This window comes from Microtus ochrogaster, chromosome 5 (assembly GCF_000317375.1).
Source record: "Microtus ochrogaster isolate Prairie Vole_2 chromosome 5, MicOch1.0, whole genome shotgun sequence".
NCBI lineage: Eukaryota > Metazoa > Chordata > Mammalia > Rodentia > Cricetidae > Microtus > Microtus ochrogaster.
The window spans coordinates 81,542,967-81,568,271 of NC_022012.1; the positions used below are offsets into that span (position 1 = coordinate 81,542,967).

General features: G+C 41.9%; 1 protein-coding gene across 4 annotated transcripts in view; it reads right to left on the minus strand.

Annotated features, from left to right (window-relative positions):
* Arih2 (ariadne RBR E3 ubiquitin protein ligase 2) overlaps nucleotides 1-25,305 on the minus strand; it is a 58,554-nt gene that overhangs the window by 9,754 nt on the left and 23,495 nt on the right. For 3 of the 4 annotated variants that reach the window (XM_013346612.2, XM_026779272.1, XM_026779273.1), the window contains 6 exons: nucleotides 7,338-7,405; nucleotides 5,725-5,788; nucleotides 4,989-5,139; nucleotides 3,637-3,758; nucleotides 2,184-2,293; nucleotides 241-358 (listed from right to left, as the gene is read on the minus strand). In XM_013346612.2, coding sequence (XP_013202066.1) covers nucleotides 241-358; nucleotides 2,184-2,293; nucleotides 3,637-3,758; nucleotides 4,989-5,139; nucleotides 5,725-5,788; nucleotides 7,338-7,405 — 633 coding nt within the window. Of the gene's footprint in view, nucleotides 1-240; nucleotides 359-2,183; nucleotides 2,294-3,636; nucleotides 3,759-4,988; nucleotides 5,140-5,724; nucleotides 5,789-7,337; nucleotides 7,406-18,827; nucleotides 18,874-25,305 lie in introns of all 4 variants that reach the window. The other variant, XM_026779274.1, reaches the window with a different exon arrangement.

Below are 25,305 nucleotides of genomic sequence, written 5' to 3' on the forward strand. Positions count from 1 at the left end.
TTATTACAGAGATCCATCTGCCTCTGTCTCTGTGCAAGGACTAAAGGTGTGGGCAACTATGTTCAGCACTAAAAAATAATAATAATAAAAAAATGCATCTAAGGATGAAAAAGCTCTACTAAGTATGGTTGAGTGTCCACGTTTCCAACAAGCTCCTGGGCTATGTGCTCTGCTCTCAGATGTCCAACCTTCAGGGCACTATTTAGGGAAGTTCCATTACAGGTAACACATAGTCCTTACATCTTTAGTGTGAGCACTAATGTAGTTAGCCGTTTCAGAGTCGTCTGCACACTTCGTAAGCCATTTCCGGATTGTGGCGCAGTCTGTGGGGGCGTGATACATCTGTCGACACTTGAAACTTAAAATTGAAAAAGAAACACATTCAAATATTCACCAAATAAGGGTCTTGTGTTTTAAATTGTCCTCTTGTTTGAGCTTTACATATCCTGAATTAGCTTTGGGTCTTAGGGGCGTTACCCAGATTATAATGAAGCATGTTATGAATGGTTTTTCAACTTGAGCCCGTTACATGCTCAATAGGTCCACACAAAACTTCTCCTTCAATATCTTGAATGGAATTAACCCTTCCCGAAAGGAGTCAAATGGAGCCCAGCCCTCCGTTGAGGTGCTAGAGTAAACTCAAGGCCTTGCACTTTACCATGAAGCTACATTTCGTGTCTGGAGCCCAGGTTTGTGTGTGTACTCCCACCCCTGCAACAGGGTCTCATATATCCCAGGCTAGTGTCCAAAATGATCTTTCTGCCTCTACTTCCTGAGTACTAGCATTACAGGCATGAGCCAAACATGCCTGGTTTATGTGGTGCAGGAGCTCAAACCCAAGGCTCTATGTGCAGCAGAGCGCCATCTCTGGCCATGAGCGCAGCGTTTTGGAAGGCAAGTTCACAGAAGGCACTCTGAGGATACTTCGCTCAGGTATAAGGTAGAACTAGCGAGATGTGCAGAAGGATGCACGAATGCCAGAACTTATCAAATCTGAGCGGTCCTATTATATCTTATCAAATCTGAGCGGTCCTATTTATATCTTATCAAATCTGAGCGGTCCTATTATATCTGACAACTAGAACCCGCATTCTAATCCCCTTCTGTACAAGCCAACACTAAGGTCTACAGGCAGACAGCGGACACGTGCTTTTGGGAAAGAAGCTCCGAATGTGAAAAAAAAAAAAAGGTGTTCAGAGCACTTGGGAGGCAGAGGCAGGCGGATCTCTGTGAGTTCGAGACCAGCCTGGTCTTACAGAGCTAGTGCCAGGACAGGCTCCAAAGCCACAGAGAAACCCTGTCTCAAAAAAAAAAAAAAAAAAAAGGTGTTCAGTTTTCAACTTTTGGTAGGACAGGGTCCCTCACTGTCCTGAAAGGCAGAAAACACACATACACATGTACTGTGTGGTTTCTCTGCATCTAGACCACCAATCTTCCAGGGAGGTGCCATTAGGACACACCTAGATTTAAATTACAGCTCTGCTATTTTCTAGTAGGTTTATTTACCTTGTACCTTCATTTCCTCACCTACATGGTAACAGGCAATCTTGCAGTTGTGATATGTAGGGAAAACAGCTGGACAGTGCTGTCACCTGGAAAGAATCTGTTATGTTTTGGCTATGCCCATGGAATTTACTAAATGGGGAGTACCTCAGATGTAGAATTCACCCATAAATCACAGTTTTATAAAAGGCAGCGAGTACCAGCAGGGTGGCATATGAAGTCAACACCAGCTCTTGAGGGGCAGATCTTTCTAACTTTTAGGACAGCCTGATCTACAAAGTGATCCAGGATAGCCAAAATTACATAACAAGGCTCTGTCTCAGAACAAAACAAGACAAACAAAAAAGTTAGCTAAAGAGGTTTGGAGTGCTTGCCTAGCATGCACATGGACAAGGTCAACCCCTAGCACCACATAAACTGAGCATGGTGATGCAGTCTGGAATCCCAGCGTTGTGGAAATAGAGGGAAGATGATCAGATGTTCAAGCATATTCCTCAGGAATATGCACTTCCTTGATTCCAAAGACTGTTCGTTTATCAAAATATCTGAGGAACGCAAAATACGGAGCCACGAGGACCAGAAAACTCTCCTAGAACAGATATGCATCTCTCCCAGCCCGGTGCTCTTTGAAGGAAGATGGGCCACGAAGCCAGGACTTCCCAGCACTCGCTCCCTCTTACCAGAAGACCTCGTTGCATCGATTGCACTGTACTCGGCGAGCTCTAGGCTCCTGTACCCGAATAACCATGGGGCAGTCTGCACCGGGGCACAGCTGGAGCTGGTAATGGCTCTGTGAACACAGAGGGAAATGAGGAGGATATCTTCTTTTAGCTGCCTCAACAGACTATTCAAGGGCCTCTGTTCTCCTAGCTGATAGCTTGTATCAAAAGACTAAAACTTAGAAAGCTTAAAACAGGTAGCCACTAAGTTTAAGTTATTATATAAGAAGGTATCTGTAGGCTGGGTGCAGACACTTGTGTCTGTAACTTCAACTACTTTGTTACTTGGAAGACTAAGGCAGAAGGACTGCTTTGAGCCCAGGTAGCTTAGTCAAGGCCTGGTCAATATAGGGAAAACATGTCTCAGGAAGAAATGTTTTGATGTGGACTGGATGAGAACACATCCCAGTTACCTATGCACCTGACAGCTCAGGGACTCAAAGGTGCCCAGTAATCTATCGAAGGCAACGAAGTATCCAAAGAATGAGGCTAAGCCATGATGGTGACTCAGGCCTTCAATGCCAGTACTTGGGAGGCAGAGGCAGGTGAATTTCTTAAGAGTTTAGGGCCAGCCTGGTCTAGAGTTCCAGGATAGCCAGGCTACAAAGAGAAATCCTGTCTTGAAAAACCAAGCCAAACCAACCAACCAACCAGACAAATAAACAAACAAAAAACCACAAATAAAAAAAAAAAAAAAAAATAGGGTCTTGTGTGTATCCTGAATGTGCACAAGACAACAACCTATCCAATAAGCTTTTAAACTAAGTAATAAATGACAAAGATAAAGTTATGTTGCACAGAATCTGTAAAACTGACAGGTAGCGGAAATAGGGAAAGGAATCTAAAATTAACTACCCTGCAATCATGAACAAATTTTCAAATTGCTAAAAAGCGAAACAAAAGAGTCCTTATCTGGGTTAAGTGTACAGAAAACCATGTGGAATAGCAACTCTTGAGCTGTGCCAGACCTGTGCGCAACCCTCACATAAGACGGCCGGCTCAGCTTGTTTAATCAACTGTGTATACTTTAGGACGACTGTCCATATTACGGAAATGAAAACCAAGATTCAGGGCTGGGGAGATGGCTCAGTGGTTAAGAGCACTGACTGCTTTTCCAGAGGACCTGGGTTCCACTCCACATGGCAGCTCACAGCTGTCTGTAATTCCAGTTCCAGAGGACTCCACATGCATAGCAAACCACCAAATGCACGCGCATACACACACACACACACACACACGCAAATAAGAAAAAAATCAAGATTCAGATAAATTAATGAACAAGTGGTCTCATAACAAGGAAGTAACAGATCTGGCATTTACCCATGTGACTCACCACCCCCATCTAATGCCAGCTGCGATTATACTGTGTACGGTAGGCTCAGGAAGACAGAGGGCAGAACAGGGCTGCTCATACCTCCACGTAGTCCCTAAAGAGGTAGCGCCTGTATTTATCTCTCAATTCTTCATTGGGAAGCAAGGGAAATACAAAGTCCTCTGGTGTTCGGAGTGGACAATCCTGAGCCATGCACGAGACTCCTGTTGACCAAAGATAATATGATGGATAACCATACTGCAGACGACACAACACTTACCCACGAAGTTCAACCAACAAATTCTAATTTCATAGAGGAATGCTGTCCAAAATATTTATCAAGAACACATTCAAAGAGAGAAATTACATGTTTTCATAATAATGTAACAAAGATTGTGCCCAATTAGCCATAGATCAGCCCAAGCACCACTAAATAATATAATTATTATTTATAATAATATAAATAGTTTTATATTATTATAAATATATAGGGCTGGATGTAGTGGCTCACACCTTTAATCCCAATCCCAGCATTGGAAAGACAAAGGCAGAGGCAGAGGGATCACGTAGTTGCTGAGTGTTGAACTCAGGACCTCTGGGAGAACAGTCAGTACTCTTAACCTGAGCTATCTCTCCAGCCCTATACTGACATTTTTATGTTTTCTTTTTTGAGGGGCTGGGTGGGGAGGGGACTCTTTCATGTAGTGTAAGCCAGCCTCAAACTTGCTATCTAGCTGAGACTGGCCTTGAACTTCTAATGCTTCTGCTTCTTCCTCCCAAATGTTGGGATCACAGACCTGTACCATCATACATACCCAGATTAACATACTGAGATTCAGCAGGTAACAACGAACATGGTTCTAATAAGTCTGAATATTATCACGTTACAGAACAACAAATGCTTCTGTAGCTGGTAATAAATTCTGATATGGGTTATAGTGCCCAAACAGTAGAGGGAATCAAGCCATGAAAGGAAGCTCAAAGGACAGTTCTTTTAAAGGTGCGACAATCCCACTTGTGCTCACACCAATATCTGTAAGACCTTTAATCCCTCACATTACTGGGGACCACAGACTATATCTGTAAGACCTTTAATTCCTCACATTCCTGGAGACCACAGAAACCGCTACTATTGATTGAAGGACTGAACTACCTGTTCTAACTATAAAACCCTTTCAAGAGGAAAGGTTGTTTAAGGAAAAATGCACAGTGAAGGACAAATACTTTAAGGCTGGAGAGAAGGTTTAGCAGTTAAAAGCACTTGTTGCTCTTGCAGAGGAACTGGGTTCTACTCCCATAACCCACCCCATGATCACTACAAACTGTAAAACCAGTTCCAGGGTATTCCATGACGTCTACAAGCACCAACCACACATATGCTACACAGAGCTACATGCAGACAAAACACATAAAATAAAATGAAGAGGCCTAGTTTAAGTTCAGTGCTGACTCACCCACACCAACACCATCCTTGACAAGCACAGAGCAATGCTGCTCCCAGCAGCTTCGGCAAAACTGATGTTGGCAGGCCAGAGAGAGTAAGTTCTCCTTCCGCACAAACTGCATACACACTGCACAGTGGTGAGGGGGGTGGGCTGTGGGGACCTAGAGGGAAAGAGAGAGAGAGAGAGATGTAGCCATATAAGCCAAGGCCTCTCACCAAATTCAGCCAAAAAAGTTCTGAAAGGCTGACTTGTAAAGGTTCTCACAGTCAACACTGCAGTTTGTTCAAGGGCAGAGGATTTTCCATATAAATATAACCAAATCAAGAAACAGACTAGCTTCTGGAGTCCTTGGAAAGGACCTAAGTTAAGTTCCCAACAACTACATGGCAGCTCACACCCATCTGTAGCTCCAGTTTCAGAGGATTTGATGCCTTTGCCTTCTATTGGCCTCTGTTCCTACCAGGCACGCATGAAGTGCATGTGTATACATGCAGGCAAAAACATTCATATATGTAGAATAAAATAAATAAATTTACTTAAAAAAAAATCAGGCAATGGTGGCACACGCCTTTATTCCTAGCACTAGGAGGCAAAGGCAGGAAGATCTCATGACAGCCTGGTCTGCATAGTAAGACCCCCGCAAAATAAATAAAGATTATTTTCAAAAAACTCATAAAGGATTATTAAAACAAAACAAACAAACAAAAAAAGTGGTGTTAACACTGTCAGACACAGAGACACTCACATGTTTGGATGGACTGGGCTGAACTCGAGCCTCAACAAGCAGCTGGGCAGAATTTGCCCTGTACCTGAAAATAAAGGCAGAGATAGAGAGAATCAAAAACTGAAGACATTTTAAACTCAGTAACAGAACAAACATATGTTGTGGTTGTACTAAACTGCCTTTTACCTTGTGAACACGACATCCACATCTGTAATCCTAACACTCAGCAAGCGTGAAGCCAACATAGTTTACATAATGAGTTTGAGCTTAGTGGTAATAGCTCCCTTATTGAACCAAATTTCTTTTTATCTCAATACAAATGTTTTCTTTTGGTGAGAGGAGAGGGGGTGGGCAGGGGCATGAGGGTTTAGAGACGGGGTTTGGATGTTCTAGAACTCAGAATGTAGACCAGACTAGCCTCGAACTCAGAGATCTATCTGTCTCTGTCTGCCTTCGACATGCTGAGACTGAAGGGTGTGCCATTATGCTCAGATGGTTTTGTCGGTTTTTGGAGACAAGGTTTCTCTGTGTAGTTCTGGCTGTCTTGGAACTTGCTCTGTAGACCAGGCTGGCCTCAAACTCAAGAGATCCGCCTGCCTGTCTCTGCCTCCTGAGTGCTCAGATTAAAGGCATGCAATGACTACTGCCTATCCTTTACCTGGTTTTTAATATTTACTGTATGTGCACTAATGTTTGGCCTGCATGTATGTATGCACATCATAGGCATGCCTAGTGCCATGCAAGCCAGGAGAAGGTGCTGGATTCCTAAATATAGACTCAGTTGAAAGCTGCCATGGTGCTAGGAATTGAATCTGGGTCCTCTGAAGGTGCTCTTAACCACTGAACCACCTCTCCGGGCCTCAAAAAGTTTTGCTTTATTTTTCTGACAGAGAAAAGATAATGTTTTCTGATGAGAGGATAGTATAAAATACAATCATATTAAATTCAAAGCTGAAGAATGCATACAGCATAATTTTATGTTTATGGAATGGCATAATCATACAAATAAAAGATATATACTTTAAGAATAAAGTAAGAGTTTAAAAAATATGGGGTGAATGGGCTGGAGAAATGACTTGATAGTTATGAGCACTGACTGCTCTTCTAGGGGACCTGGGTTCAATTCCCAGCATCCACATGACAGCTCAGAAGTGTGTTTAAGGGCTGGAGAGATGGCTCAGAGGTTAAGAGCACCGACTGCTCTTCCAGAGGTCCTGAGTTCAATTCCCAGCAACCACATGGTGGCTCACAACCATCTGTACTGAGATCTGGTGCCCTCATCTGGCATGCGGGCATACATCGAGGCAGAATGTTGTATACATAATAAATCTTTAAAAAAAGAAAGAAAGCAGGTTGAGCAAGCCAGTAACAGCCTTCACCATGGAATCTGCATCAGCTCCTGCGTCAGGAGCTGTCAGGTTCCTGTCAGGTGTGCATGTTCACCCTGGCTTTCTCCAATGGACTGTGATTCAGAATATGCAGCCAAATAAACCCTCTGCTCTACAAGTTGTTTTTAGTTATAGTGTTTCAGCACACACATACGGACATACTCCAAAATGTCAACAAAATCACAATGGGTAGGCAGACAGAAAAATGCTATGGACAATTTTATCTTCTTTTCCCGATCATCTTACCTGTCCAGAATCTCTGAGACTTGCCAGTGGAAATTAACTAATATAAGTTTTGCAACTGAGTGAGATACCTGTAAGAAACAACAACAACGAATAACGAATTTTAACTGTAGCTTCTTCTAGTGCTCTATAGTTTGAGAATGTATACATCTACCACGATGCTGGGCTCACATTTTTTGACTTAATTGCATTTTTTGGCTCTTTTAAGTTAAATTAGTTATATTGTTATTTTATCTCTTGTTCTTCGTCTTTGTTTTCATTAATATTTCCTATAAAAAAAATAGAAGCTTTCACTGAAAACTGAACCCAAACCATCCTTTCTATAGTAATTAAAAATGTGCTATCTGAGCTAGGCGTAGAGGAACATAATCCCAGCACTCGGGAGGCAGAGGCAGGCGGATCTCAGGACAGATCAGAGTTCCAGGACAGCCTGGTCTACAGAGTTCCAGGACAGCCAGAGCTACATATTAAGACCCTGTCTTGAAGAGAAAAAAAGGGGGGGATATCAAACATAAGCAAGAGGCTTCCCAAATGGGATCCCAAATGTGACTTTTGTTCTTACATGCTGTCCTATGAAGGCACACACACAAAGTATGAGTCTAGTTAGTACTAGCAACAAACACAGCTCCAGGCTTTGACTTCTTGATTTGTATGCCATAAACAACAAAATAAAGGATTTAAGGTCAGATTAGTGGTAGCACATAATTTTAATCCAGCAAATGAATCTCTTCTGAGTTCATCTCAGAAATAAAGCTGGGTTAGGCTAGAGAGATGGCTCAGAGGTTAAGAGCACTAGCTGCTCTTCCAGGGGTCCTGAGCTACACTCCATGCAACCACATGGTGGCTCACAACTATCTGTGATGAGACCTGGTGACCTCTTCATCATGCAGAACACTATATACACAACAAAATTTTTAAAAAAAGAAATTTTGGCATAGTAGCAATGCCCTTAATCTTAGGACTTGGGAGGTAGAGGCAGGCAAATCTTATACATAGGGATCTGCAGTATACATAGAAAGCACCAGGCTAGCCAAGGTTACACAGTGAGACTCTGCCTCAAATAAACAATCAAATAGCATTTAAAAACCAGTTTTGTTACTGTTATTGTTTTTCAAAACAGGGCTTCTCTGTGTAACTAGACTTGGCTGTCCTGGAACTTGCTCTTGAGACAAGGTTGGCCTGAAACTCAGAGATTCACCTGACTCTGCCTCCCAAATTCTGGGACTAAAAGGCGTGCACCATCATGCCTGGCTTAAAAAATCAGTTTAAAATCTCTAAATTCATAAAATCCAACAAGCACCAGTAGCAAAACATTTTTTTAAAGGTTTGTAGACAGTCTTCTGGCTTGTACATTTTCTGGAGTCTACATAAAAGGTAACAAAAGCTACCAATTCTACTGTAAATTCTTCCTCCCAAGGAAGTAAGGAGGATACATGCACTACTAAGTTATTTGCAAGAATAAAATATTGAAGGCAACTTACATATCCAAGAAAAATGAGCTTGATAAATAATACATAACAGATCCATGCAATGGACAACAATCTAGTTAGTGGAAAGGTACTATTGTAATGGTCTGCTCTGTTAAGACAAGGTACACCCCCACACCCGCAAAGGCAAGCTGATCTTCAGCTTCCAGCCTGAGTCCTTTCTTTTTCTGTCTCCCTCTTGAAGAGGCAGCTTCTATCTCCCCCTTCTCCTCTTCCCTTCCATAACCCACCAAATAAATATCCAATCTCACTCTGCATGGTGTGCCTAACCATGTCTCTGTCTCTTGCCCCACAGCGTGGCTCCCTGCCCAGGACCGGCTGCCTTAGGAGACCAGCAGCATGGCGTGCCCAGATGGCACTGTCTCTCCTTGTGTAGGACTGGCTGCCTCGTCGAGATCTCTCACCCACCATGTGGCTCCCTGCCTGGACTTTTCTGCCCCTCATGGCCCACTGCAGCAACTTGGGGAACTACATAGTACCTGCCTGGGACTGGCTGCCTGCTGCCACTTTGGGGACCTGCAGTATGGTATCGGGGCAGCCATTTAGGGATCTGCAGTATTTTACTTTTACCATTACAACTATAGTTACTGACACAGAAAAGGGTTTTCTTTATTTCCTTTGAAAGAGTGTCTCATATATCCTAGGCTGACCTAAAGCTTGCTATACTGTATAGCTAAGGGTGATCCTGAATTTCTGATCCTTCTACCTTCACTTCCTCAGTTCTGGGATTACAGATGTGTGCCACTATGTCCAGTTTATACTCAGTTCTTTGCATATTATAGGCAAGCACTCAACCAACTGAGCTATATTGCACGCTCCAGAAGTTTACATTTTATATTTATGGTTGTGAGCCTAGCCTTTAACGGCTGAGCCATCTCTCCAGCCCAGAAGTTTACATTTTAGAATTAGGTTAAAGAAGCAAGTAGTAATGCAGCATTTGCTTGTTATGGGACATAATAAGTGAAAAGTAAACTAGTTGCAAAACATCTTAAGTGTCAAGACAGAAACAAAAAGGTTGGGATATGTTTGTAGGTCTATATCTGACTACCCAGGGCAAGCACAGGATATTACAAAGGTGCGACAGAAAACATGAAAGGCCAGAAGATACCTCAGGATACATAACTCTATTCTGAGGCTGAGTCCTACTGGTTCACAGAGAAAAACTTCAGTAGGGAAAACATAGCACTGAAGCTCAAATAATCCAAGACTTAAATAAGTTATGTTTTAGAACAGTATCATTATCTGAGGCTGTTCAATTAATGAGTGCCTTCCTGTCCCACAGACCAAATACATCTGAAGAAAATCAAGGATGCAAGATAGCTAACTTCATTTGGGGGTAGAGGTTCCCACTACCCTCCATGAAAGGGAACACTGTGCACACTGTTAAAACATTTTCTTACTGAGGACCATGAGATTTTAGGTCAAGGTTCCTAAGTCATGGATAGTAATGTCTTTTAACTATTTCAACAGACCATTATCATAAAATGAAGTGATATACTAGCTATTTTAAATTTTAGCAGCTGCATAAATACAGCTGTTAGATAAAAATTTTATTTCATTTTTAGATAGGTCTCACTCCTTAGCCTTGTTTGGCCTAGAACCTTGTATGTAGAACAGGTTTCCAACTCACAGAGATCCACCTGGCTCTGCCTTCTGAGTACTGACATTAAGGATGTGTGCCACACATCCTCTCCCCCTTAGGGGTTTTCACTCTGCAGCCCATGCTGATACAAGCTTGTGATCTGCGGTGGTTTGAAAGAAAATGGCCCCAAAGGGAGCGGCAGGATTAGGAAGTGTGTCACTGCAGAGGTGGGCTTTGAGGTCTCATATACGCTCAGGCCAAACCCAGTGTCTCAGACCACTTCCTGTTGCCAGTGAGTCAAGATGTAAGGATTCTCAGCTCCTTCACAGCAAGATGCTCCTTTTGCCCTGGCCTACCATGTGCTGGGAATACGGTGTGCTCTTATAACTCTTGAACCACGATCCTCTGCATTACTTTCTGAGTGCTGCTAATTACCAATGGGCAACCTTGCCCAACTATATCAACTGCTTCTTACCTTGACTTCTGTTTTAATTTGTAGCTAAAGATAACCTTGAATCTTCCTGCCTCCTGGGATCACAGGTATGGGCCACCATACCCAACTGTTCTCATTTCTAAATATCTTCATATACAGAGGGCATAGGCCTGGCAAAGGCACCAAAATTACCACAAATGACTTAGGTAGAATCTTTATAGAAAGATTTTATGGAAAGGGGTGAGGGCTGCCTCCCTTAATTCCATAAAGCCTACACAACTAGACAAGAAAGAGATATCCATTCAATACATGATTAGTTAGTAATTTATGTGTGCTCATGTATATGGTCTTCAAGCAACTGATTCTTCTTTCTCCACCTGGATATTTGAATGTGGGATTACAGGGAGAAGATACCGAGTCTGGCTTTACAGAGTTTAGGGATCTAAACACAGGAAGTCACACTTGCAGAGCAAGTGTCTTACTCACTGAACCCAACACCATATACCAATATTAACCTGTGGTTCTTCAAAAGAATTTTTTTTTCAAAAAAGAATGTTCAAGGCATGGGGGCTGGAGAGTTCAATTCCTAGTACCCACATGGTGGCTCATAACCATCTGTAATGAGCCCTGGTACCCTCTTCTGGCCTGCAGGCATACATGCAGGCACAACACTGTATACATAAAAATAAAAAAGTGAAGGTAGATCTATTTTTAGAAAATGTTCAAGACATTTATTTGAACACTGATTCCTTGATTTCAACAACACTAACAGCCAAAACAAAAGCTCAGAGTTAAGCTCACTTACACTAACATGGTTCTGTTGACACCAGAAATGCACTGACTACATTCTGTGCACATCCTAGTTTTGGTAAGGAAAGAAAACTAGTTGCTGAAGAGATGGCCCACAGTTAAGAGCACTGGCTGGTCTCGCAGAAGGGTCTAGGTTCATTTTCCAGCACTCACACTATGGCTTGTCTACCAATAGCTCAGGTTCCAGGGATCTGACCATGGACCTGGCACATACATGGTGCACATCTATCATACAGACAAAACACACAGCCAGAGCTAAAGAATGAGTCCCTTTCTCAGGGAGGGGTCAAAAACAAAACAAACAACCCCCCCCCAAAAAACAACACAATAAAGAAAAACTAACAGTGAAGATATTTATTAAGTGCAAAGAGCCAAAAATCCCTCAATACACTTGAGTCAGCAGAGAAAAAAACTCACATATATACCGCTAGCTTTCTGTATCAGGTGCTAGTGTGGTTTCCAAGTTGTACGTGAAGTTTAAGAAAAGTGCCTATCAGGGCTGGAGAGATGGCTCAGTGGTTAAGAGCATTGCCTGCTCTTCCAGAGGTCCTGAGTTCAATTCCCAGCAACCACATAGTGGCTCACAACCATCTGTAATGAGGTCTGGTGTCCTCTTCTGGCCTGCAGGCATACACACTGACGGAATATTGTATACATAATAAATAAATAAATATTAAAAAAAAGAAAAGTGCCTATGTTATGACATATGCAGACACTATGAATATGGTGGAACCACTGTGGCAAGACTGATCTTCATCGAGCAAGGTACATAAGGAGGATATCAGTGGTTCTCAGTCTTCCTTATGCTGTGACCCTTTAATACACTTTTGTGACCCTTTAATACACTTCCTCCTCGGGGCTGGAGAGATGGCTCAGTGGTTAAGAGCATTGCCTGCTCTTCCAAAGGTCTCGAGTTCAATTCCCAGCAACCACATGGTGGCTCACAACCATCTGTAAAGAGGTCTGGCGCCCTCTTCTGGCCTTCAGGCATACACACAGAATATTGTATACATAATAAATATTTTTAAAAAAGAATTAAAAAAAAATACACTTCCTCATGTTGTGGTGACCCCCAACCATAAAATTATTTCACTGCTACTTCGTAACTTTAATTGGTTGCTACTGTTATGAATCATAATGTAAACATCTTTAGACTGCTGTGATTTCTAACCAATCAGATGGAAACTGGGATTTAGGGATTTGCTGATCCCAAGCTCATCCCAGTAAGGTTTCTTTGTATAAAACTCTCTGCATTGGATGAGCAGACCATATGATCAAGGGCTCTGAACAAAGGAAAGAATAAACATGAATGTTCATTTACAAGAGATGGGCAAGAAAAAGAAGACTTTTTGCCTCCAAACTCAGCATGTGGGAGCTGGAGAGATGATGACTCAGTTGACAAAAGCAATAGCTATTTCTGCAGGGGACCCTTGATCACTTCCCTTTATACATGTGGGACTTTACAGCCATCTTTAACTTGGGCTACATAGGTTCTGAGTTCCTATTCCATGGTCACAGCTATCTCTCAGTAGAGAAAACCTTATCCAAATAAAATATAAAATGAGTAAAATATTTAAAAAAAAAATGTAAACATCTGTTTTCTGGTGGTCTTATGCATCCCCTGTGAAAGGATTGACTGAAGCCCAAAGGGTTGAGAACTGCTGCTGATCTATATACAGAGCCAGGTGTCAAAGACGCCTCCAGGGATGGAGGACAACAAGCAATGAGCAGTACTTTAGAAGAATTTATTTTAAAGGTGGTCTTAGCGGTGGGGGCAGTTTCCACACAAATTAAGATCCTAGGAGTGAACTGATTTATTTCTTCAACCCCTCCATCCACACATCAGTTTTCCCAGAGGGAAACTTGAAGCAGCCTCACTCCCTGGCCAGCAACAAACCTTGTTGGGGCATTTAAAGCCACGTTAAAGATAAAAATCAGCCTTAGTTCCAAGAGGTGAATTTTCTCATGATCAATTAGGACTCATACCACCACTTTTCAATACTCCAAAAGCAGCAATTTACTCTAATCAATTCCATTGGGCTGGAGACACTCTGCTCAACCCTTAAGAGCACTTGCTCTCGTGGAGGACCTAGGTTTTATTCCCATCACCCAAAATGACGGCTCATAATCACTTATAATTCCATTCCCAGGAAGATTTGATGCTCTCTTCTGACTTTCAGGGAACTAGGCACACATACGGCACAAATATATACATAGCTAAAAGAAGGCAGAATATGCACATACATTTTAAAAAATCTAAAAATAAAAAATAATCAATACTTGTACAACTTCAAAGATCTTTTAGTACGCATCCCTCCTATTTTCGGCTGAATAAAGATAAGCTCTTGCCAGGGATGGGGGCACACAACTGTCATTCCAACACTAGGGAGGCAAACAATGTGTCTCTGTGAGTGCTGGGCAAGTCTGGTGTACACAGCCAGTTTTAGAACAGCCAGAGCTACATAGTGAGACCATGTCTTTTAAAAAAGGAAAGAAAATGAGAAAAAGACAGATATACAACACACACACACACACACACACACACACACACACACACACTCTTTTTGGTTTTTCAAGTCAGAGTTTCTTTGTGTAGCCCTGGTAGTTCTGGAACTCGCTCTGCTCTGTAGAGCAGGCTGGCCTCAAACTCAGAGATCCACCTGCCTCTGCCTCCCAAGTGCTGAATTTAAAGGAGTGTGCTACCAAGATTTTGGCAATTTCTTAAAATGTTAAACATACACTTACCATGTGACCCAGGAATCCTGTTCCTAAATATAGACATCAAGACACATGAAAGCAATGTCTACATTAAATCCAGGACATGGATGATTTTAGCAACATAGTTTTAACAGCCAAGTCAGAAACAGCCTAAATGTCTATAAATTAATAAATGAACAGATAAGCAAAAAAAGTGTTATCTACACTATGAAAATCACTATTTACCAATAAAGGGAATCCATTAATGGCATATAAAACAGATGAAACTTAAAAACAACACAATCATAGGAGGATCAGGAAACATGAATTTCCTAAAAAAGGCAAAATTGTGCAGAGAAATATAGTAGTTCCTTGGGGCTAAATATGAGGGCTGAGCATAGACACATGAAATTTTTGGAGTGATAGAAAAGTTGGGATCCTGGAAGGGTGCGGTTGGTACACACCCTTGATCCCTGCACTCAAGAGGCAGAGGCAGGCCAATCTTTGTGAGTTCAAGGATAAGCTGGTCTACACAATAAAACATGTTCTCAAACAAACAAACAATGCCAGGTTAATGATAATTGCTAAACAGATAGATATATCCCAGCACTCGGGCGGCAGAGGCAGGCGTATCTCTGTGGGTTAGTACAGCCTAGTCTACAAGAGCTAGTTCCAGGACAGGCACTAAAACTAAACAGAGAAACCCTGTCTCAGAAACAAACAAACAAATGAACAAAAAAAATATAATGGAAAAATTTAAAACTGGATGAACTTATTCCTACATGAAAGTTTCTATAAAGCAATGCTAGGCATGATAGCACACATCTACAGTCATAGTACTTAGGAGGCTGAGGCAGGGGAATCCTATCAGTTTGAGGCTAGCTTGAACTACATAAGTGAGTACCAAATCAGCTATGGCTTCGTATAAAGTCCATATTTTAAAAAATTGAGTCAGGTGGTGGTGGCTCATGCCTTTAATTGCAGCACCACTCCAGAGGAAGAGGTGGGTGGATCTCGGAGTTTGAGGCCAGCCTGGTCTACAGAGTAAGTTCCAGGACAGCTAGGGCTACACAGAGAAATCCTGTCTCAAAAAAAAAAAAAAAAAAACCCACAAAAAATACCAAAAAAGTTGATTAAACAAATAAACAAACAAAAAAGTGAAACACCATAGTGCACGCCTAGAATACCAGCAGGAGATTGGAGGATCAGGAGGAGTTCAAAATCGTTCAACACCAGCCAGCCTGGGCAACATGGGACCTTGTCTCATAAACAAAATGGTAACTTAAAAAAATAATTGGGCCCGTGAGGTATTTTTAAAAGAAACTGATTGCTATGCAAGCTTCATTAACTGAAGCCAATCCCTGGAAACCATGTGGAAGGAAATAGCCTACTCCTACAGCTGTCTTCACATCTCACAGGTGACTCACACATACACCACACACATGATCAGGGAAAGAATAAAACATACCCAAATGTCTTAAAATTTTTATAATTTTGGAAGTTAGGAGAGTGGCAACTGTGTTACTAGAAACTACTTACACTGCTGATCCCCATACAGGGGAAGAGGACCTGGTAGTGGGCTGCTACCTCAGAACATAGTAAACATGCCCACACATCAGTTCACATAACCATATATCTAGCTGCTTAAGAGTCGTTCGTCCCATCCCCCCCCCCCCAAAACCCTGGCCACCAAACAACAGTTTCTCTGGCTGTCCTGGAACTCCCTCTGTAGACTGGTCTTAAACTCAGAGATCTGCCTGCCTCTGCCTCCTGAGTGCTGGGATTAAAGGTGTGTGCCACCACCACCCCGCTTAATGTCTCCACAGGTCACTTGTTTAATTCAATGCCTGTCTGTGAGTACCTTTTACAAAAGTGCTCTGTGTGTGCACCAGCACACCCAAAGAGAGCATTAGGTCCTATTAAGATAGCCATGAGACACCATGTGGATGCTGGGAATTGAACTCAATTGAAGAAGAGCAGCCAGGGCTCTTAACCTGAGCCATCTCCCCAGCCCCATGACTACTTAATTTTAAAGTATGGTACTGCATCTATGAGGGAAGGTGAGAAAAAGAATCAGAACCATGGCTAGTTACACTGACTAAATAGAAGAAATTTGCTGTGCCTTGATAAATTCGTGCATGGCTACTAGCCCGATCCACGCGAAACCTCTAATGTCAGAGATCCAGGAGGTAGGACAACAACATGCACTTCCAAGTATGACAACAGAGAAGCTCTCAAATATATAGGGAAGGATACAAGAAAAGACAGCGGTTATCAGTCCCATGCAGACATGGCTAGTGAACCAGGCTTGCTGTTTAAAAGGACACTGTCAGCATCCTCACAGGAGACAAACACCTCATTCAAGCTGAGTGGGCTGCTTTTACATTTGGTTCCATCTAAATGTTCCTAAGGCATACAAGTCTCCTTTGTCATGTACTTCTATGTGCATCCTTTAATTTTTGCTAGAGTGTCCACTATTACAAAGAATTATAGGATACATCACCCCCAGGATCAATAAAGTATACCTGGTCCACTCAGTAACAGCTAAGTAGAATCACCACTACAAACACATTTTACTTTTCCATAGCTTTCAAAAAAAAAAAAAAACCCCAAAAAAAACCCAAAAAAAATTTGCATTTCTATGCCCTATACCTTAATAAGAAACACGTGTTTATGTACTTTATCATTTCATTTATTTGTATTTTTTGAGACAGGGTGTATGGCTGGCCTGGAATCCAGGCCACTTGAAGGAAATGAGGTCCCTTCTGTAGTCATTTATCCTACACGATACCCTACATACCTACAGCCTTAATCCAATCCAGCAGCTCCAGATCTCTACTTCTGAAAACATCTAGCTACCCATGTCAGGAAGGACTGTTTCTGAGCAGCGGTACTCGCAAAGGTAACACACAAACATCTACCATCCTTTGTGGCCTGTGTCTGTAAAGGGAATTGACACAGACTTTCACTTGGTAACACTGTGTTATAGGCGCCTAGTGAAGTGGGAGGCAGTAGGAGAGTCAAGTTTTTCCTTCTTATTTTAAAGAACTGTAAACATTCCACTCAATTTTATTCCTGCTTCACAAGCAAGGCCAGAGAATGCAGCGCAGAGACCAAAGGGAGATGCATTGTTGTGTTTCCTCACTCAGAGGTAACGACATCTATACTAACACTTAAGTGGCTATTTACCAGCAAGTGGTTCCAAACATGACTAACAGCACAGGAGCCTAAAGCCTCAGCATTTCCTAAGATGCTAATGTCCTAATGCTATGACACCTTAGTATGGTTTCTCATATTATAGAGAAACTCAAACATAAAATGTGGCCTCTTATGGAGAAAGTATATTACTGGGGATGGGCTTTGAGCTTTCAAAAAGCCCATTACAAGCCCAAAGTCTCTCTCCTCCTGTGGCCTGTGAATGCCTGAATGCCACCATGCTTCCCACCATGACAAGAATGGACTTAACCTATGAAACTGTAAGCCATCCCCAGTTTCCGTGTCATGGGCGATCTTTTCACAGCAAGATAGCAGTGCACAACAGTAACACTTCTGAAGCAGTAAGCTTCAGTTCACAGTGTTAGAGAAGGCAAGTCCAAGAACAGTTTGGTTTTAGGCATAGAAATTATGATTCACTGCCCTAGTCTAGGTTTTAATTTTGTTCCCCGTATGCTCATCACTAGGTTCTTAAAAGAGAATACTCCAGTGAAATTCTTTTTCAATCTCAAGTTCCAAGTCCACTTCAAGTCTGTTAGTAAATAACTAATTTCTTTCCAAGCTCCGACCAAATCCTAACCCCCTCAAAAATTCAAGCAAGTCATTATTAAAAATTTGGTTACTTTAGCCGGGCGGTGGTGGCACACGCCTTTAATCCCAGCACTCGGGAGGCAGAGGCAGGCGGATCTCTGTGAGTTCGAGGCCAGCCTGGTTTATAAGAGCTACTTCCAGGACAGGCTCCAAAGCTACCGAGAAACTCTGTCTCGAAAAAAACAAAACAAAACACAAAAATTTTAGTTACTTGAGTAAACGTTTGCATCCCTTGCCTACAATGAACTAAAACCATCACGGGAGGTAAAGCTTGTTCCTTAAGGAAATGGAAAGCACAATGGACATTCAGGACCTCTCTTAAGAGTCAAGTATCTTTGGAATAAATTCTTAAAGGAATTTCTCAAAATTGAAAAGTATTTGGTGACATCCTAGAGCACTTGGATAGGATACGTTTTGTATTCAAAGTATTAACATATAGAACAAGGCAGCAGTGAGGATGAAGTAAGGCACGCACTAAGTAATTTCTGCTCCTGATAATACCTCAAGAAAACCCATGACCATGGTCAGTTCTATCTTCCTTTCTTAGCGTTACCTATAGCTGTCCAAACTGTCTAGCCTCAAAGACAAGTAGGTAACAAAACTTGCAATTAAAAAATTTCCCCAAGAAAGGATGAATCCAGCAGCCCACCATAACTGTTGCCAGCCCTTCCCACACTTACCAGTGCCATAGGGAGGATGCAGCCGATGGCAGTGAGCATCAACGGCCTGAAAAAATACAGGTGGTAGTTTCAATTTTTATTTAGAATTCTTACTTGCCAACTGCCTGACATCTTTTAAGGCTACACCAGTAGGTCTTCATGCCTCATCCAATCAAACCACTCTGTGGTCCAATCATATTTGTTAACAAAACAGAGGTCACTAAACAGCCCAGATGAAGAAAAGGTGAGCTGGCTTCTGGGCCTGGGGTAGAAAGGGAAAACTATCTTAAAAAGATCAAGATGAATGGACGTGGGTCTTAGGTGAATGGAAAAGTAGGAGGGAGATAAAGTAATAAAGGGGTAAGAGAAGAAGCAAGGCTAAGGTAGAGACGAAGGAAGTGAACAGCAGCCTAGCATCGGGCGAGTCAGCAGAAGCAGGGCAGAGGTGCCCCACTGACTATTGGTTATGTCAGCTCCCCCATACTTCACACCTACATAGTCTCAGCCTCAAAAGATCAGCTCTTAGGCTGACAACGCTGCTCCCACTCGCTTTTCTTTACAAATCCAAAGAGAGGACTTGTAGTTAATTGGGGCATTGATATTTAAACATGTTTTCAAAATCTGATAATACACACAAATTTGAAGATCGCTAACTGGCCTAACCAAAATCATTCATGACAACTATTATCTCATACAAAAAAAAAAATCAAAATACAATCAAACAAAAATCCCAAACCAAAAAACAACACATACACAAATAAAAAACACCAAAGATTTCACTAAACAGGAGGATCTCTATGAGTTCGAGGCCAGCCTGGTCTACAAGAGCTAGTTCCAGGAAAGTTGGTGTTGTAACACAGAAAAACTCTATCTCGAAAAACCAAAAAGATTTCATTCAAAAAAGGAGAAAATAGGAAAGTTACTATTCCTTTACCAGGAGAGTTTTGTTTTCATGTAGCCCAGGCTGGCCTCTTGCTCTGTAGAATTACTGATGCTCCTGCCTCCATCTCCCAAGTGCTGAGATTACAGGTGTGTGTTAGCAGTCCTTGTTTGTGTGATGCTGAGGATCAAACTGAGGGATCTGTGCACACCAGCTAAGTACTCTACTAACTGAACTACATCCCTAACCTTGAAGGCATTTTCTAAAATCATGAACACTCCCTGAGGCTCATTTATTCATTACCCTGCTCTCACATCAACTTAGACCCAGCTCCCACCCAAACAAATGTCCATGAGTGAATAATTCCTCACAGTACTCGGTACAAAAGGTGGGTAGAGCCTTCTAAAATGCCGACAGACTTCTGAGAAATGACATAGGCATAGCTGCTATTCGCAAATGAAGGTCATGTCCAGTAACCACAGTAAAAAGAACTGCAGAAAATTAATAGGATGCAGAGGGCAGGAGGAGGGTAGGTTGGAGAGAACTGTGGTTGAAAAAAAAAGAAAGAAAATGAACTGAATACAGCAGGACTAAAAACTTGAGTCTGTTCTTGTAACCACAATCCATCTCATCTAAAAATGACTTCAGTGTCTTGCCTCTTTCAGCTGGCTAAAGCAGAGCATACAGAATACTAACCAGCTGGGTAAACCAGCCCTTTGCCCTCTCCTCCAGAAAGGATTTCACAAAGGCTAACATACTCTACGAAGAGTCACAAATTCCAACAGCAACTATGAAAAACGGAGCTTCTACTGTCTTAGCAATCAATCCCCTTTGATAGGCTCCAGTCACAGAACTTTTTTTTTTTTTTTTGGTTTTTCGAGACAGGGTTTCTCTGTGGTTTTGGAGCCTGTCCTGGAACTAGCTCTTGTAGAACTTTTTCTGCTACATGAAACTTTGTAAACAGAAGAAACAGACTAGAAGCTCTTTTAAAGCAGAGTTGCTCTTGCCCCTTTCAAATAATGTTTCCTTTTCTGCCATACCTAAGCATTCACAACAGGGGCCAGCACTGTTCTCATGCTATTACCACCCGCCTGCTTTACTCTCTAGTAACTAGAACCCTATAAGCTATTGAATGCAAGCAGTCTCCAAGGCTGTCCCAGCACTCTGATCCAGGAACGAGACCAGAGACTGCTTCTGAAGACAGTAAAAATGTATAGCCTACTGGCTGGTCTTAAGGAAACTTAATACACTAGATGGGGTTATCTGAAAGGAGGAAATTTTAATTAAAAAATGGCACAAGATCAGGCTGTAGGTATTTTCTTAATTAGTGATTGATGGGGGAGGGCCCAGCCCATTGTGGGTGGTGCCATCCCTGGGCTGGTGGTCCTGGGTTCTGTAAGAAAGCAGGTTGAGCAAGCCAGTAAGTGGCATCTCTATGGCCTCTGCATCAGCTCCTGCCTCGTCAGGTTCCTGTCCTGACCTCCTTTGATAATGAACAGTGAGATAAGAAGTATAAGTCAAATAAATCTTTCCTTCCCAACTTGCTTTTGGTCATGGTGTTTGGTCACAGGACTAGTAATCCTAACGAAGGCCGAAGGAGAGCTGAGAATCCCAGCAAGAGGACAAAAGGACGGAGTCATGTATGTTGAAGTCAAGAAAAGCCACTTAAAATTTCCCAAGTAGTTGCAGTGGATCTACCATTGCAGAAGTAGAAATATAGGAAAGAACATGATCAAAATATAGTGTATGAAAAAATTAAGCAGAAATATGAAGCAGAAGTACAAAGACTATTATTTAAACCTCCTTTCTTACTATTCTTTTTTTTTTAAGGAGGGGAAAGAAATTCAAAGCTTTAAATTATCTTAATGTAAAAGTCAAACTATTTCATTCCCTTCTCTTTCAACATGTTTGAATGTTAAAACAACAGAAGATGGCTAAGAAAGTAGCTCAGTTGGTAGTGCTTGCTTAGTGTGCTAGACACCTGGGTTCAATTCTCAGGCATGTATAATATCAGGCATAGTAGCACACAAGCCTGTAGCATTGGCGAAGTAGAGGCAGAATAGAATGGTAAGAAATTCAACATTACCCTTGGCTGCCTAAATTTGAATCCCGCTTGGGCTACAAGACTGTCTGCCTAAAACAAAACTCACAAAAGACATTCAGGAAGTGTTCACTAAAAAACCTTAGGCAGTCAATACCATTAGACCTGCAGTTCAGTTGACTCAGAAAGATGTTACTTTTTCCTTTTCTTTTTTCTGTCTTTCTTCAAGTGCTGCCAAAATATAAGGAAGATTCAGGCTTCCTTACTCTGTCTCTCAAGCTGCACCCTTGCAAGGTGGCTGACCTCTGTGATGTCTTAAGCAATATGGACATCCTCTTTCAAATATTACAGGAATGATCTCTAGGCCACATATTAATATTCTTCTCCTCTGAAACCTCTTGAGCGGGACCCCACAATTCAAATCACTCTGTCTTCCATGCTCCTACTAGTATGGCTCAATAAGCCCTGCTTAAAGTCTCCAACTGTTTTTCTAGTCCAAAGTCCCAAATTACTCCATATTCCTCCAGCCAAAAACATGGCCAGTCCTATGGCAATAATTCCCCAGCTTCAGGTACCAACTGGGTCTTAGTTAGGGATTGTGACCACAACAACTATTACAAAGGAAAACATTTCATTGGGACTGACTTACAATTCAGAGTTTAGTTCATTGTCATTATGGTGGGAAGAATGAGGGCAGAATAGGCAGACAAGGGACTGTAGAGTTCTACATCTGGATCAGCAGGCAGTAGGAACAAAGAGTGAGCTGCTGAGCCTGGCTTGAGCTGCTGAACCCTCAAAGCCCACCTCCAGTTACACACACCCTCCAATAAGGCCACCTGTCCTAATCCTTTCCAATAATACCATTCCCCATAAGCCTCTGGGAGCCACATTCATTCAAACCGACAGCCTCTCAAGTGCTGGGATGACAGATGTGTGCCTCCACAGCAAACTTTGGATTATGTGTAGTTTTTCTCCTTTACATGAGAATACTAAGTTCCCCTGACAATCCTATTGTAAATAGTTCCATAAAATTCCTTTACCATATCCTGTGTGCCATGTTCCACCTTGCTCCTATTGGTAAAAAAGTCTCTACTATCAGCTGGAGAGATGGGTCATCAGCAAGGACACTAGTTCTTCCAGAAGACCCACCCTTGATTCCCAGCACTTACATGGTGGCTCACAACCAGCTCTAACTCCAGTCTCAGGGGATTCAATTGTCTCCTCTGCCCTCCATGGGCAGCAGATACATGGTCTTAACAAGCAAACCAAACACATATACACATAGAATTAAAATAATTATTTGTTCTGTTTATCAATACAGGGTTTCTCTGTGTGTAGCCCTGGATGTCCTACAATTCACCCAGTAGACCAGACTGGCCTCAAACTCACAGATATCCACCAGTCTCTGCTTCCCAAGTACTGGGAGTAAAGATGTGGGTCACCACTGTCTGGCTTAAAATATTTTTTTAAAATTTATATTGCACCTGGCAGTGATGATGCATGGATTTAATCCCAGCACTCGGGGAGGCAGAGACAGGCAGATCTCTGTGAGTTCAAGGTCACAACTGATCTACTGAGCAAGTTCCAGGACTGGCTCCATAGCTATTGAGAAACTCTGTCTCAAAAAGCAAAAAATAAAAAAAATTAAAAAAAAATAATTAAAAAAAAAAGCAAAAAATAAAAAAATAAATTGGCTCTTCCAACATTCCTAAGTGCTGGAATTACAGGCTGGTACCACAACCCCTGGCTTTATGTAGTGTGAGGGACTGAACTTTATGTAGTGTGAGCTTTGTTCATGCTAAAGCAGAGACTCCACATAGAATACCTTCTTTCCTACCCTGTTCCAATACATATAGGAAAGATCTGGAAACATGTGCCATCTAGTTTCGAGTATTCAATGTTTTCATTTTATTCATTCTTTCTTTTTTTTCCCCTGAGGGTCTCTCTACAAGTCCTTGATGTCCTGAACTTATTATGTGAACCAGGCTGGCCTCAAACTCAGAGATTCACCTGCCTCTGGCTTCCAAGTACCAGGATTAAAGGCGTGTGCCACACACAACCCAGTTTAAGTTTTCAGTTTGTGCATTTATTAACCCTTTCTTAGTTATCATCAATAAGCAATACTTATACCTGAGATCCACCTGCTTCTACATCAAGAGTCCTGATATTAAAAACAATTTTATTAAGCATTGACATGTAAAGAAATACTGGACCTTATGCAAGCAGTGGTGGTGCACACCTTGAATCCTAGCACTCAGGAGGCAGAGGCAGGTGAACCTCTGAGTTTCAGGTGAGCCTGGTCTATAGAGTAAGTTCCCTGACACCCAGGGCTATACATAGAAACCCTGTCTCAAAAGAAAAAAAAAAAATTAACAACAAAAATAAAACTGGATCTCAGTGCTCGAGAGATAGCTCAGTGGTCAAGAGCACTGGGTGCTCTTCCAGAGGTTCAATTTCCAGCACCCACATGGAGGCTCACAGTAAATCCAGTTGCAGGTAATCTTCAATCTCCTTTGGCAACAAGAATTCATCTATATACTTAAAACAAACAAACAAAAAAAAAAAAACAGCCAACCAAACAAATAAGCAAAAAAACAAGATCTGCATCTCAAATTGTTCACAGCTTGGCTTGCAAGCTTTATAAATCTTGTAAATATAAAGCAGTATAAAAGCAAGAATGAAGGATCCTGGGGCCCAAGGAGAGATGAGCTTTGCTGGCCTTTTTATGACACAAGCTAGAGTCACCTGAGAGGAGGAAACCCCACTGAGAAAATGCCCCATATCTGGGTTGTAGGCATTTTCTTAATCTGACTGATAGGGAAGCCTTAGCTCATTATGAGTATAGATAACAATAATGGTTGTGCTGAGTTCCGTAAGCTTCAAAAGGCTGAGCAAGTCACAAGGAACAAACCAGTGAGCAACACCTCTGTGACGTCTGCATCAGCTTCTATACACATTACAGCCAGATATGAGTACCAGCCTTGGCTTCCCTCTGTGATTCTAGTGGTAACAGAGCTCAGGTTTAAAAACTAAAGTGAAGGTTGGGTGTGCTAATGCACACTGTTGTAGATTATTTTAAGATGTTATATTTGTTGTAATGAAGCCAAGATGTATTGCATTTTTATGTTGTATTTGACTCTGTAAAGCTGCAATTTTTTGCCTGTTAAAACACCTAATGGTCAGCTGAGAAGTAGTGGCGCATGCCTTTAATCCCAGCACTCAGGAGGCAGAGGCAGGCAGATCCCTATGAGTTTGAGGCCAGTCTGGTCTACAAGAGCTAGTTCCAGGACAGGCTTGATAGCTACAAAGAAACTCTGTCTCAAAAAAACAAAAACAAAGTAAAAACCTCTAAATATACATAGGATTGAGAGAGAAGAGAAGGCATAGAGTCATAAAAAAGTCTTTAAAAAAGGAGTAAAGGGGGCTGAAGGAATGGCTCAGTGATTAAGAGCATTGCCTGCTCTTCCAAAGGTCAATTCCTGGCAATCACATGGTGGCTCACAACCATCTGTAATGAGGTCTGGTGCCCTCTTCTGGCCTGCAGACATACACACAGACAGAATATTGCATATATAATA